This window comes from Cebus imitator, unplaced genomic scaffold (assembly GCF_001604975.1).
Source record: "Cebus imitator isolate Cc_AM_T3 unplaced genomic scaffold, Cebus_imitator-1.0 Scaffold826, whole genome shotgun sequence".
In the NCBI taxonomy this organism is placed as follows: Eukaryota; Metazoa; Chordata; class Mammalia; order Primates; family Cebidae; genus Cebus; species Cebus imitator.
Genome location: NW_016108141.1, coordinates 228,433 through 243,622, shown reverse-complemented (window position 1 = coordinate 243,622; position 15,190 = coordinate 228,433). Strand labels below are relative to the sequence as shown.

The 15,190-nt window shown below is 43.8% G+C and overlaps 1 protein-coding gene and 1 non-coding gene across 2 annotated transcripts in view; one reads left to right on the top strand and one right to left on the bottom strand.

The window, feature by feature from the left end:
* The window catches only part of LOC108297680 (40S ribosomal protein S3a), a 5,189-nt gene extending 5,013 nt beyond the window's left edge, over nt 1-176 (top strand). The window contains exon 5 of the mRNA XM_017520368.2: nt 4-176. Coding sequence (XP_017375857.1) covers nt 4-132 — 129 coding nt within the window. The 3' untranslated portion in view covers nt 133-176. The remainder of the gene's footprint in view (nt 1-3) is intronic.
* Nucleotides 177-2,318: 2,142 nt separating this feature from the next.
* LOC119469772 lies at nt 2,319-2,457 on the bottom strand. Its single transcript, XR_005198615.1, has one exon. It is a non-coding gene; the product is annotated as a U4 spliceosomal RNA (small nuclear RNA).
* Nucleotides 2,458-15,190: the final 12,733 nt, after the last annotated feature.

Sequence of the window (15,190 nt, the reverse complement as noted above, 5' to 3'; positions counted from 1 at the left end):
AAGTTTGAATTGGGAAAACTCATGGAGCTTCATGGTGAAGGCAGTAGTTCTGGAAAAGCCACTGGGGATGAGACAGGTGCTAAAGTTGAACGAGCTGATGGATACGAACCACCAGTCCAAGAATCTGTTTAAAGTTCAGACTTATAATAGTGGCAAATAAAAAGTCTTATTTGTGATGGTTTGCTTCTGAACATTCTTAGTAAATTTGATAGCTGGTAAACTTTTCTGACCTGTTGTATGGAGTTTACTATCTTCTGCTTCTCACTAGCTATAAAGTGAACAAATTGGATATAAGTGTACTACTATGCACCTTTACCGTGAAGCTGAAAAGGGGCAGAAAAGCTGTTAATAAGCGGGCATTTAGTGCTATCCCCTTCCAGTCACTTGATCATTCAGTTTCTGCCTCTTAAGCCTTCAGTTTTCTCATTTGCTTAGCTGATAACCTTGCTTCCTATAGTCACTAAAAAAGTTGTAAAGCAGATGAGAAAAGAACCCCACAAATTTCCACTACTTCTACTCTGCCACCTATGCATATGTTAATCATTACTGCCTTCTGTCATACCACTGGATGGATTGTGCTAAGACGTAAGACAGCCTTTTTTTTTTTTTTTTTTTTTTTTTTTTTTTTTTTTTTTTTTTTTTTTTTTTTTTTTTTGCCTAATCAGCCTCATGGCTCCAGCAGTTCACACCTTTATCAATTCCTTTTCGCTGTCCTTCCTATCACCATACAAACACTAGTATACCCTTCCAGAGCACCTTAGCCCCTTTATGGCAAAGCTCAAAGGAATTTTTCATATAGCTGTATCATTTAATTTTTTTGATTTTTTAAAAAACTTTTTACACATAAATTATATTTTAGAGGCCAGGCACAGTGGCTTACATCGCTAATCCCAGCACTTTGGGAGGCTGAGGTGGGTAGATTGCTTGAGGTCAGAAGTTCAGGATCAGCCTGGCCAACATAGTGAAACCCCATCTCCACTAAAAAAATTAAAATTAGGTGTGGTGGTGGGTACCTGTAATCCCAGTTTCTTGGGAGGCTGATGCATGTGAATCACTTAAACCTGGGAGGTGGAGAGTGCACCACTCCATTCCAGCCTGGGCTACAAAGTGAGGTGGTCTAAAAATTGCCAAATGTGGTAGCTCACGCCTGTAATCCCAGGACTTTGGGTCGCTGAGGCAGGCAGATCATCTGAGGTTCGGAGTTTGAGACCAGCCTGACCAACGTGGAGAAGCCCCACCTCTACTAAAAATACAAAGTTAGCCAGGCGTGGTGGCACATGCCTATAATCCCAGCTATTCAGAAGGCTGAGGCAGGAAAATCGCTTGAACCCAGGCTGTGTGCCGACGTTGTGCCATTGCACTCCAGCCTGGGCAACAAACTCTCAGAGTATATATGTTTTTGAATATATATTTTTATATATGGTGTGATCATAGATCACTGTAACCCCAAACTCCTGGCTGGGCTCAAGCCGTTCTCCCAGGCCTGAATAACTCGAACACAGGTCTGTGCCACCACACCGTTTTTTTAAGACAGTCTCGCTTTGTCACCCAGGCTGGAGTGAAAGTGATTTCGGCTCACTGCAACCTCCATCTCCCAGGTTCAAACGATGCTTGTGTCTCAGCCTCCCCAGTAGCTAGGATTATAGGTGCCCACCACCATGCCTGGCTAACTTCTGCATGTTTTAGTGGTTTTGCCGTGTGAGCCAGGCTCCTCTTGAATTCCTGCTCTTAAGTGATCCTCCCGCCTCAGCCTCCCAAATTGCTAAGATTACAGGTGTGAGACACTGTGCCCGGCCCACCCTGCTAGTTTTTAAGTTCTTTGTAGGGTCTTGGCTGTTATGTCCAGACTGGTCCCAAATTCCTAGCCTTAAGGGATCCTCCTGCCTGAGCCTCCCAAAGTGCCAGGAGTATAGGTGTGAGCCATGGTGCCCAGCCACATTTTTTAGTTTTTATTTTTCTTGAACTTGCTGTAGTTAGGCTTTTCCCTCACACCACTCCAAGAAATTTCATTGTGAAGATTAGCAATGATTTTGTTGCTAAGTCTGGTGGTCCATTTTCAGTCTTTTACTTGACCTCTATTAGTGATTTTTGCTTGCTGTCACCTCATCCTATTAGTGACTGTTGACAATTGATTTCTTCCTGATTTTAACTATCTTCCAGAACCTCAACTCAAAGCTTTTCCTCTGAAATCACTGGCTACTCATTTACTAGCTAATTTCTTAGACTTTTAATCAGTTTTAGAAGGCCCTAGGGCTTGGTCCTTAGACATTTCTATACTCTCCCTAGGTTCTTGGTTTTAATGGAGATTATTTTTTCAGTCTCTGTAGAGACTCAAAAATTGCCAATGCCGAATATATTGCAAGTCATCACAGTGGGGTATTTGGAAAAGTTTTCAATTAGCAATAATCGCGCCTCGGATAAACCTCATTGGCTACGATACTGCCACTGCACAAAGCTTAATGGAGATTTTTATATTTCTAGCCTATACTTTTCTTTGGGAGATACAGCTTTGTCTAAGGGCTTACTTGATATCCCCACTTGGATGTCAGGCATTTAATGTTCTAAAATGGTACTATCTCAATCGTACCCACCCTTTTGGTTGCTTAGGCCAAAATCCTCTGTGGTCATTCATGACTATTCACAGTTGTTTCAAACTATATATATCTGGAGTCTAATCAGTTATTACCGCCTTTCGCTATTTGAAACAAGCCACCATTACTACTTGGATTCTTACTGTCTACCTTGTCTCCCTAAGTCCTCTCTTGTGGAAGTCTTTTATTTTTTGTGAACAGGATCTCTTTCTGTTGCCCAGAATGGAGTGCAGTGATGTAATCACAGCTCACTGCAGCTTTGCATTCCTGAGCTCAAGCAATCCTCCTGCCTCAGCCTCCTGAGTAGCTGGGCTACAGGTGCATGCCACTATGGCTGGCTAATTTAAAAATATTTCTTGTAGAAATGGAGTCTTTCTATATTGCCAAGGCTGGTCTGGAACTCCTGATCTCAAGTGATCCTCCTGATTACAGGTGTGAGCCACTGCACCAGACCCTGAAAGTCTGTTTTACATGATTCAAAGATCCCATGTGATTTTGTCTCTTACTCCTATTCCACTTGCCCTTCCCTATGCTTGAAATAACTTTCCTTTATGTGGCCACAGTGTTTACCTTCACCTCCTTGAAGTCTCTGCTGTTTTTCTTTTTTGAAATGGAGTCTCTCTCTGTTGCCAGGCTGGAGTGCAGTGGTGTGATCTTGGCTTACTGCATCCTCCGCCTCCTGGATTCCAGTTATTCTCCTGCCTCACCCTCCTGAGTAGCTGGGTTTACAGGTGTGCACTACCATGCCCAACTAATTTTGTATTTTTAGTAGAGACAGGGTTTCACCATGTTGGCCAGGCTGGTCTTGAACTCTTGACCTCAGGTAATCTGTCCACCTCGGCCTCCCAGAGGGATTACAGGTGTGAGCCACCATTCCTGGCCGGTTTTTTTTGAGATAGGTTCTGGCTCTGTCACCCAGCTGGAGCGCAGTGGCACGAGCTTGGTTCACTGCAGCCTCCACTTCCCAGGTTCAAGTGATCCTCCCACCTCAGCCTCCTCAGTAGGTGAGACCACAGTTGCCTGCACCATTCCCAGCTAATTTTTTTATTTTTTGTAGAGATAGGGTTTTCCCATGTTGCTGATGCTGGTCTCCCAATTCCTGAGCTCAAGCAATCCACCAGCCTCGGCCTCCCAAAGTGTTGGGATTACAGGCATGAGTCACTGTGCCCAGCCTGTTCTTTCAATATATAGTTTCAAATCTTTTGTGGGACAGGCGCAGTGGCTCAGGCTTGTAATACCAGCACTTTGGGAGGCCAGGCCAGGCAGATCACTTGAGGTCAGGAGTTCCAGACAAGCTGGTCAATGTGGAGAAAGCCTGTCTCTACTAAAAATACAAAAATGAGCTGGGCTTGGTGGCATGGACCTGTAATCCCAGCTACTCGGGAGGCTGAGGCAGAATCACTTGAACTCGGGAGGAGGAGGTTGCAGTGAGCTGAGATCGAGCCACTGCACTCCAGCCTGAGAGACAGAACCAGACTCTCTCTCAAAAAAAAAAAAAAACATCTCTTTTTGTGGGTAAAGTTTTCCTAAATTTCAGTTTTCAGCATTCTGTTTCCTTGCTTTGGTTCTCTGTATCAGGGACTTCTTTGCCTCTGATCTTATAGCAGCTACACTTACAATTCCTAACCATCCATGTGATAGAATCCTTAGTGCAGGCTGAGTTGGCAAATTGCTGCTTATGGTAAATCTGGCCAGTTTCCATTTTTGTATAGTCTGCAAGCCGAGAATGATTTTTATATTTTTATAGATTTGAAAAAATACTGCCTGTGAAAATTATATGAAATTCAAAATAAATATAAATATCCACTAATAAAATTGTATTGGAACATAATCATACTCACTTATCTTTAATTATTGTCAGTTCCTGCTTTTTATTTATTTTTTTGAGACAGAATCTCACTCTGCCACCCAGGCTGGAGTGCAGTGACATGATCTCAGCTTACTGCAACCTCTGCCTCCCAGGTTCAAGCGATCCTGCCTCCGCCTCCCGAGTAGCTGGGACTACAGGCATGTGCCACCATGCCTGGCTAGTTTTTTGCATTTTTAGTAGAGATGGGGGTTTCACTGTGTTAGCCAGGCTGGTCTCGATCTCCTGACCTTGTGATCTGCCAACCTTGGCCTCCCAAAGTGCTGGGATTACAGGCGTGAACCACTGCGCCTGTCCAGTTCCTGCTTTTTAAAATTTTAAATCTATTTTTGAATAGAGATAGGGTCTCACTATGTTTCTCAGGCTGGTCCTAACTCCTGGACTCAAAAGGATCCTCCCAAAGTGCTGAATTATAGGCACGAGGCATGGCCCCTGACTCACTTGCTGCTTTTTGCACTACAACTGTAGAGTTGAGTATTTGCCACAGAGACCACATGTGGTGCACTTACCACTTCATACTGAGGTACACACTGCAAACTGCAGGGATACCGAGCGCCACACGTTACCTGTGAAAAGACATCTTCAAAAATGAAATCCAGGCCAGGCACTGTGGCTCACATCTTTAATTTAGCACTTTGGGAGGCCGAGGTGGGTGGATTACTTGAGGTCAGAAGTTCAAGACTAGCCTGGCCAACATGGTGAAATCCTGCCTCTACTAAAAATACAAAAATTAGTTGGGTGTGATGGCATGCACCTGTAATACCAGCTACTTGGGAAGCTGAGGCAGGAGAATCAGTTGAATCTGCGAGGCGGAGGTTGCAGTGGGCAGAGGTTGCAGAGAGCCGAGATTGCGCCACTGCACTCCAGCCTGGGTGACAGAGACTCAGTCTCCAAAAAAAAAGGAAATACATTAAATCTCATTACAAATCATTCACAGATGAAAATTTGCAACTGATTTTATAATGGGAGTCACTGATTAAGCCTTAATGAAATGTTACCCCCCCATCTCAAAAAAAAAAATTCCATTTTTTCTCACTGGTGGATCTGTAGCTGGGGCTACAGGTGTGAGTCACCATGCCCTACTTTTTAAAATGTTTGTAGAGATGGGGGTCTCCCTATGTTGCCCAGGCTGGTCTTGAACTCCTAGACTCAAGTGATCCTCCTGCCTCAACCTCCCAAAGTTGAGATTACATTTGTAAGCCACCACACTGTTTTTGCTGACTTGGGCTGTTACCAATGACCTAGACATCTGGTCTGCCACTTGAAAGGCAGACTAAAGACATCCCTTTTAAGGCTATAAACTATGAAAATAAACTGTAGCTGCCAACCAGAACATCTGGGTCACTCATGTAGGTGACTATGGGTAAGGGCCAGTTCTCTTGATTACAGCTAGTGGAATCCAGCTGCTGATGAAGTCAGCACCACCTGGATTGTTCTCACAATGGCAACACATCCATGATGGCAGACTAGGCACCCAGTAAAGAACTCTTTCTCAGGCATGCCAATCTTGGTGACCCCTCCTAAAGTTAGCCCATTTGTCTGGAGGTAAATAAGACCATATTGCTCCTGCTGAGCAGTCTAGGAAAAAAAATACACACACACACACACACACACACACACACACACACACACACACACACACACCCCCATATTACACAGGACATGGGCCCACTTGTTCCTAACTGATTGAGTACACTGGACCTTTGGTCTCCTCTTAGGGCGACTCATGGGGGGCGTCTCACTGCTGCTGAGACATTCTTAGGCTATGAAGGTGCTGTTCTAGTCTGATCAACTGACTGACCACACAATTGCAGCTCTTGAAACTAATGTGTCATATATTCTTAGTCTTCCAAACTATTTGCAGTCTGACAGTGGGGCACCTTTTGTCACAAACGCCACTCAGCAGTGAGCCAAAAGTGAGATTATTTGATGAATATTTCACACTCCTTACCATCTGCAGATAACTGCATTGTTGAGCATTAAAGAGGTTACTGACTGTATCATCCTCACCTCCTCCTGTTCCACATACCTGACTAAGGTATTTGGGTCACAGAATATGACAGTTCCAGAATCCCAGAGATGGATTATCTCCATTTCACTGTCTTCTGGGTAGTAATCAGGACAAAAGGTCTGGGTGAAAGAAGGGATGATTGAAGAAAATTTTGTTATAGGTATTAATTTTGTGTCAGTGGAGGAAAGGCAACAATCCTGGCATCTGGGAAGAAAACGCCTTAGACCACACTAAAGAGTAAAGACAGGGTCTCACTCTGTCGACCAGGCTGGAGTGCCATGGTGCTATCATGGCTCACTGCAGCCTTGACCTCCTGAGCTCAAGTGACCTTCCCACCTCACCCTCCTAAGTAACTGGGACTACTGGCACGTGCCACTATGCCTCGCTAATATTTTATTTTTTTTGTAGAGATACGGTCTCACTATATTTCCCATGCTGATCTTAAAACTCCTGGCTCAAGGGATCCTTCTGCCTTGGCCTCCCAGAGTGCTGGGATTACAGGTGTGAGCCACCGTGCCTAGCTAGAAGGGGAACAATTAATGCACAGTTTGTTCCCTGGGTCAGTTTTTCCAACCGTGGCACTATTGATATTTTAGGCCAGATAATTCATTTAGCAGTTAATGCTGGCCTCTACCCACTAGATGCCAGTAGCACCTTTCCTCTAGTGTGACAAATAAAAATGGTTCAGACATTGCCAAATGTCCCCTGGGGGGGGCAAAACTTTGCCCTTGATTCAAAACCACTACCTGAATCAAGTGGCCTGACCTGCTGCCGGGTTTGTACAAACCACTATGAAATGTGTTATGAAAACAGGAAATTTCTTTTAGACATGGTCCATCCTCAGTTTTGCTGTGCCTGAAACCATCAACAACACCCAAATTCAATTGTATACAGACATCAGGACCAACAAAACCTTGGTTCAACCTGACTGATCATATGCTTTTGATGTCTGAGTGGTCTTAGATAATACCATATATGGCAACTGTGGCTGCAGCTATTTGGTGACACTGCCCCTGTGACTTAACCAATGTGATGATACAAATCAGGTTTAGCAACGAGTCCTGAACTAGAGCGACTTGTGTCCTTTGGAGTTATATTTTTGTATGTAGGAGAAAAATGGGTCATGAGATGTCTCCCCATTAAGAACAGGGGTCATTTTCTGGCCCATCTATTGTCTAATTATTGCAATGACACCAGAGATTAACAAATCAGTTTAAACTCTCTGTGCAGGTCTTAATGAATAAAATACCCTGGCCCTAGAATACCTCATGGCTGCCTAAAATCAGACCTACTGGTACTCCCAGGGATTTATTCGTAGTGAGCTGTCTGCGACACTGGAGAATATGACTGAGATCAATACTGCAGGTTGGCCTCCTCTGCTGCTTTGAGTCTTGATAATAGCCTTAATTAAACATCATATGAGACAAATTGAGTGGATTTGGTTCTGACTTCTGTTGGTTAGATTAATTGAAGTGGTTGCTAGAGTAGCATGCTTGTGTACAAAATTTAAGTTTGGCCAAGAATGTGTCAGGCTGAGGAGTGAACAGTGACAGAGGCAATGTGCTGTAGACCCCAAGTGTCTCTGCACATTCTTGCTGATTATGCCAAGAATACAATACCTTGACTGTTCTTCACCTTGGCCACTTCTCAGGGCTGTGTTTGCACCCTTGTGAGCAACCTTGAGGGATGAGGTAACGTCTCCCCTAGGAAAAAAAGGAAACTTGCGTCCACTTGCTATAAAAGTGGCAGATCTTAGTGTTCCTCTCCTGTCACACAACTGGCTGCATAATGGGCCCTTTGCATCTCCTGCTTGGGATTTGGGAGGTATGGGAAACTGACACTTAAGAACATGAAACACTGGTTCTCACTTTTGCTGTGAGTAATAAAGTCTTTTGTTCCTGGCCCAGGAGTCTCATGTCTTCTACTAACATCCATGAAACCATGACAGGCTAACTTTTTTAGCTTATAAATTGGGTAAAATGTCAAACACTGCACAGTTCCTGACAATTTCTCCTCCCCAATTATTTGAAGCAAATTTAATGTATCAAATGTAAATATTTGAGCAAATATTTCAAAGATGATTCCTTAGAAATATAACCACAATCCTATTAAACACAGCTCCAAATTTTAGTAATAATCTTTAATATCTTTAAATATACAGTTGTACCAATTTAATGAGTCATAATTCTCTGACGTAATGCTGTGACTGGCAATGCAAGTGTGACAGCTATGAAGGGTAATGAGCTTCCATTTGTTAAGATCATTTAAGAAGTCAAGGCAGGGCTGAGTGCAGGGGCTCACACACGTATCCCAGCACTCTGGGAGGCCGAGGTAGGTAGATCACCTGAGGCCAGGAGTTCGAGATCAGCCTGGCCAACATGGTGAAACCCTGTCTCTACTAAAAATATAAAAATTAGCTGGGCATGGTGGCAGGGGTCTGTAATACCAGCTACTTGTGAGGCTAAGGCAGTAGAATTGCTTGAACCCAGGAGGCAGAGGTTGTAGTGAGCCAAAATCGTACCATTGCACTCCAGCCTGGGTAGATAAGAGCAAAACTCTATCTCAAAAATAAAAATAAAAATACAAAAAATTAGCTGGGTGTGGTGGCAGGTTTTCTAATCCTAGCTACTTGGGAGACTGAGGCACAAGAATCACTGGAACCCAGGAGGCAGAGTGCATTGAGTCGAAATTGTGCCACTGCACTCCAGCCTGGGCAACAAGGGTGAAACTCTGTCTCAGGAAAAAAAAAAAAAAAAAAAAAAAAAAGAATTCAAGGTAGAAAAATTATTGCAGGGGTCTGCTCCTAGAAATCTATTTGTGATACCATAATTGTTTATTATTATTATTATTATGTTTTGTTTTTAAGAGATGGAGTCTCACTCTGTAGCTTAGGCTAGAGTTCAGTGGCGCCATCTTAGCTCTCTGCAACCTCTGCCTCCCGGGTTCAAGCGATTCTTCTTCTTCAGCTTCCCAGGTAGTTGGGACTACCGGTATGTGCCACCATGTCCAGCTAATTTTTGTATTTTTTTTTGTTTTAATTTTTGTATTTTTTTAGTAGAGATGGGATTTCACTGTATGTTGGCCAGGCTCGTCTTGAACTCCTGACATCAAGTGATCTGCCTGCCTTGGCTTCCCAAAGTGCTGGTATTACAGGGGTGAGCCACCGCCCCAGCCATTTTAATTTTTTTGAAACGGAGTCTTGCTCTGTTGCCCAGGCTGGAGTGCAGTGGTGCAGTCTTGGCTCACAGCAACCTCTGCCTCCACGGTTCAAGTGATTCTCCTACCTCAGCTTCCCAAGTAGCTGGGATTACAGGCATGTGCCACCATGCCCGGCTAATTTTTGTATTTGTAGTAGAGACAGGGTTTCACCATGTTGGTCAGTCTGGTCACAAACTCCTGACCTTAAGTGATCCACCTGCCTCAGTCCCCCAAACTGCTGGGATTAAAGATGTAAGCCACTGTGCCCAGCCTGTGATACTGTAATTGTTTTGTGTCAAAAGAAAATGTCTATGAAACTGACAATACCAATAGGCTAATAAAACCAAATGCTGGTAAAAGACAGGGAGCAAATGGAACTCTCAAACATTGCTAGTGGAGTGTGAAATGGTCAAACCACTTTGGAAAATAGGCAGTTTCTTATAAAATTAAACATATACCTATTCTATGAGCTAACAGCTTACTCCTAGGTATTTATCCAAGAGAAATAAAATACTATGTCCACAAAAGCCTTGTTTAGAAATATCCGTACCAGTTTTATTCATAGTAGATAATAACTGGAAAAAAGCCAACGGGGAATGGATAAACAAATTGTGGTGTATTCCTATGCCGAAATACTACTCAGTCGTAGTAAAAGGGAATGAACTACTGCTACAGCAACATGGACAAATCACAAAAATATTACGTTGAGTGAAAGAAGCAAGAGGAAAAGAGTAGATACTAGATGAGTCTATTTTTGTAAAATTCAAGAAGGCAAAACTAATCTATGGTGACAGAAATCAGAACAGTGGTTGCCTTTGTCAGGGGAAGTGGGAGATGTGATTAACTGGAAAAGGGTATGAAGAAACTTTCTAGAGTGACAGAAATGTTCTACATTTTGATCCATGGTTTGTATATAATTGTCAAAACTCATACAATTGTTTACTTAGTATCTACACATTTTATGTAAATTGTGACTCAGTTTTTAAAAGGGACTAGCCAGCTTTGGCTACACCTGCTGCATTCTGGTGTCTCTCTGTCCCACTCTGAGGTACGCTTTCCACACATTGAACTCACCCCTTCACACCTACTCAGGCCTGAAACCAAACCTAAATACACCTCTTCCTCCCCACTCTGCACCCCGTGCTGCCTCATGACAAGGTTCCTGGCTACCATGGTATTCAGGATCTGGGCTCCATGTATGGGGCTCTGCACAGTAGCCTGGCCTTCACCTCCAGGAATTATGTGGCCAGATCTGATCACGTTGTTCAATATTCCAATGGTCATGGTATTATTATTATTATTTTGACAGACTCTTGCCATGTTGCCTAGTCTGGAGTATAGTGGCACAATCTTGACTCACTGCAACCTTTGCCTTCTGGGTTTGAGCAATACTCCTGCCTCAGTCTCCCAAGTGGCTGGAATTGCAGGTGTGTGCCACCACATCCAGCTAATTTTATTTTTGTATTTTTAGTAGAGATGGCGTTTTACCATGTTGACCAGGCTGGTCTTAAACTCCTGACCTCAAGTGATACACCCGCCTCCCAAAGTGCTGGGATTATAGGCATGAGCCACCATTCCTGGCCAGTATTATTATATTATTTATCTATTATTATGTTTTGAGACAGAATTTTGCAGGGCTGCGCATGGTGGCTCATGCCTGTAATCCCAGCAATTTGGGAGGCCGAGGTGAGTGGATCACCTGAGGTAGGGAGTTTGAGACCAGCCTGACCAACATGGTGAAACCCCCATCTCTACTAAAAATACAAAATTAGCCGGGTGTGGTGGTGCATGCCTGTAATTCCAGCTACTCAGGAGGCTGAGGCAGGAGAATCGCTTGAACCCAGGAGGCAGAGGTTGTGGTGAGCCAAGATGGCGCCATTGCACTCCAGCCTGGGCAACAAAAGCAAAATTCTGTCTCAAAAAAAAAAGAGTTTCCACTAACTTGTCCAGGCTGCAGTGCAGTGGTGTCATCACTGCAACCTCCACCTCCTGGGCTCAAGCCATCTCTCATCTTAGCCTTCTGAGTAGCTGGGACTACAGGCATGCACTACCATGCCCAGCTAATTTTTATATTTTTTGTAGAGATGAGGTTTCACCATGTTGTCCAGGCTGGTCTCAAACTCCTGGGCTCAAGTGATCCACCTGCCTTGGTCTCCCCAAGTACTGGGATTACAAGTGTGAGCCACTGCACTTGGTCCCATGGTCAGTATTATTACTGTCTATGGCCTGAGGGAATGGTCTCCATTATCAAATCCTGAAGAAGAAAATCTCACTTTCTTCATGGGCACCAGCTTGAGTGATGTGGCTGCTGGCTTTGTGGGGACCATCAGGGTACGGGGCTCTGCTCAGCAGCCCTACTGGGGAATGTGATCCTTGATTCTCCTTTTCTCTGAGCATGAGAATCCTCAGCCTCTTGCACAGTATAGTGTCAACATCACCCCCAGTCTCTTCAATAAAATGGTCTGTTCCTACGTCCATCAACTAAAATGTGATATAGAGGCTATCCATCCCTATCCAGCAGGAGCAACTTGACAAACCTGCAGAGGGGCAACTGTTGCACCCTTAGGCAGTTTTACAGATACACAGTATTGGAACGCCCTGTTTTTTTGTTGCTTTCCTTTTTTTTTTTGAGACGGAGTTTTGTTGTCGCTCAGGCTAGAGTGCATGATCTCAGCTCACTGCAACCTCCTTCTCCCAGGTTCAAGTGATTCCCCTGCCTCAACCTCCCAAGTAGCTGGGATTTCAGGCACCTGCCACCATGCCCGGATAATTTTTATATTTTTAGTAGGGACGGGGTTCATCATGTTGGCCAGGCTGGTCTCAAACTCCTGACCTGTCTGTTGCTTTCCAACCTTTTCCCCAGTCCCATGACTGCAGTGGGCATATGGGCCTTCTCATAGCTCAATCAAGCCTCTCTGACCAGCAAAGATACAGGCCTCTGTTTGCATCCCAAATTCACTGACCTTAGAGCTCATATACAGATGAAACAAGATAACTGTTTTGTTATCTTTCATCTGCATATACAGATGAAACAAGATAACTGTTTTGTCACTGTACGTTCATCTTTTAATAGCTCTGACGTTTTCATGTCTAGAAACAAGATGCCACTGTTGCCCTAGTATAGAGTGATCTCTGGTCCATACCAGAGGGACAGCCTAATGCTGAGGCTCTTTAGCTGCTAGCCTCTTGGGGGCCCAGAGGATAATGTGGTGGGCTCAGTGATCCGTGAGTCAGGGCTCTATCCAATAAAGTACTTCTACATGATGAGAAATAAATGTAGCTGTTCCTTTTAAGTATTTTTCTTTCGAGACAGGGTCTCACTCTGTTGCCTAGGCTGGAGTGCAGTGGCACGATTTCAGCTTACTGCAGCCTCCGCCTCAAAGATTCCAGCAATTCTCCCACCTAGGATTACAGGCGTGTGCCACCATAGCCCGGCTAATTTTTGTATTTTTAGCAGAGATAGGGTTTTACCATGTTGGCCAAGCTGGTCTGGAATTCCTGACCTCAGGTGATCCACTGGTCATGGCTTCCCAAAGTGCTGGGATTACAGGCATGAGTCATCGCGCTTGGCCAGAGGCCAATAATTTGGTATTGTCAGTCAATTTCTGTGAAACACAGACAACCAGTAGGTAATATTCATGATTGAATAATGAATTTAAAACATTACTTCTCCTAAAAAAATTTCATTTAATTATTGCCTAATTTATGGTACTTGAAGATAAATAATCCATGGTATACATATAATTAGAATTCCTTTAAAAAAATCAGAATGTGGGCCTGGTGCAGTGGCTTACGCCTGTAATCGCAGCACTTTGGAAGGCTGAGGCAGGCAGATCACGAGGTCAAGAGATAGAGACCACACTGGCCAACATGGTGAAACCCTATCTCTACTAAAAATAGAAAAATTAGCCAGGCATGGTGGTGTACATCTGTAGTCCCAACTTCTTGGGAGGCTGAGGCAGGAGAATCACTTGAACCCAGGAGGTGGGGGTTGCAGTGAGCTGATATCACACCACTGCACTCCAGCCTGGTGACAGTGAAACTCTGTCTCAAAAAAAAAAAAAAAAAAATCAGAATATGTCCCGGACTCTGAAACATAAATCTGTTAGCTTAACAGTGCTTTAATCTATTATACTACAAAATACTAATAACACTGTTTTGTGTTTTTATATATACACACATATATATATTTTTTAAGGGGGTCAAGCTGTTCGTTATTTCAGGGAGAGGGCAGGGACGGGGGACTCAGTCTTTCTTGGCAGTGGCTTTCCTCATGGCGGCTGGGACATTGCTCCATTTTGTGTTATATTTTAAAGAAACTTTAGATTTATGATTGCTCTACTGTTACCAAGAGCACAGCCCTACAAGATACAGCTGTACAAGATCTGATGTTCTAGGTATTCGGATATTCTCTATTAAAGAGTAAAAGGAAATCCCATTAGTGGATCCATTCATATTTCAGTTTCTAGGTAACATCAATATAAACTGTCCACATAAATCTGAGAAGCTGACAGGATTTTTCTTCCTGAAGGATAAAACTTCAAGGCTTTTTCATACAGTCTGTGTAATTCTTTCTAATCGTTAAGTATTGTACAAGAGGCTGCAAACGTTACAGGCCAATGAAACATATCAATTCTTCTTGTTTGACTGCTAAAGAGAAATGTATCACTTTGCCATAATAAATGGAAAAGAACTGGACTGGAAATCTGCAGAGACAGGTTTTACTTTAGGCTCTGCAAGTAACTGTGACCTTAGGCAAATCATTTAACCTCTACAAGCTGAGCTCTGGTCTCCAAGGTCACTCTTCCGTGGTATAACAGGATGAGCTCGCAATTAAGAGAGAGGCCCCTAGATGGTGGTGGTGTTCTGAATCAGGCTTTGCATTTTTTTCCTTCTATAATTACAGTGAAGTAAAAAGGCAGAGGTTAGAAAATGACTTCACATCAATTCTGAAAAAAATTCACTGCTGGCTGGGCGAGGTGGCTCATGCCTGCAAACCCAGAACTTTGAGAGGCTGAGGTGAGAAGACTGCTTGAGCCCAGGAGATTAACACCACACTGGGCAACATGGTAAGCCCTGTCTTTACAAAAAACAAAAAATTACGCCAGACGCAGTGGCTCACGCCTGTAATCTCAGCACTCTGGGAGGCCAAGGCAGGTGGATCACTTGACGTCCAGAGTTTGAGATCAGTCTGGCCAACATGGTGAACCTGGTCTCTACTAAAAATACAAAAAGATTAGCCGGGCATGGTGGTGCGGGCCTGTTATGCCAGCTACTCAGGAAGCTAAGACAGGAGGATCACTTGAACCTGGGAGGCAGGTCATAGTGAGCCCAGGTAGCACTGCTGCACTTTAGCCTGGGCAAGAGTAAGACTCCGTCTCAAAAATTAAAATAAAATAAAATAAAATAAAATAAAAAATTAGCCAGATATGGTGGCACATGCCTGTAGTCCCAGTTACTTGGGAGGCTGAGGTGGGAGGATCACTTGAGCCCAGGAGTCTAAGGCTGCAGTGGGCCAAGATC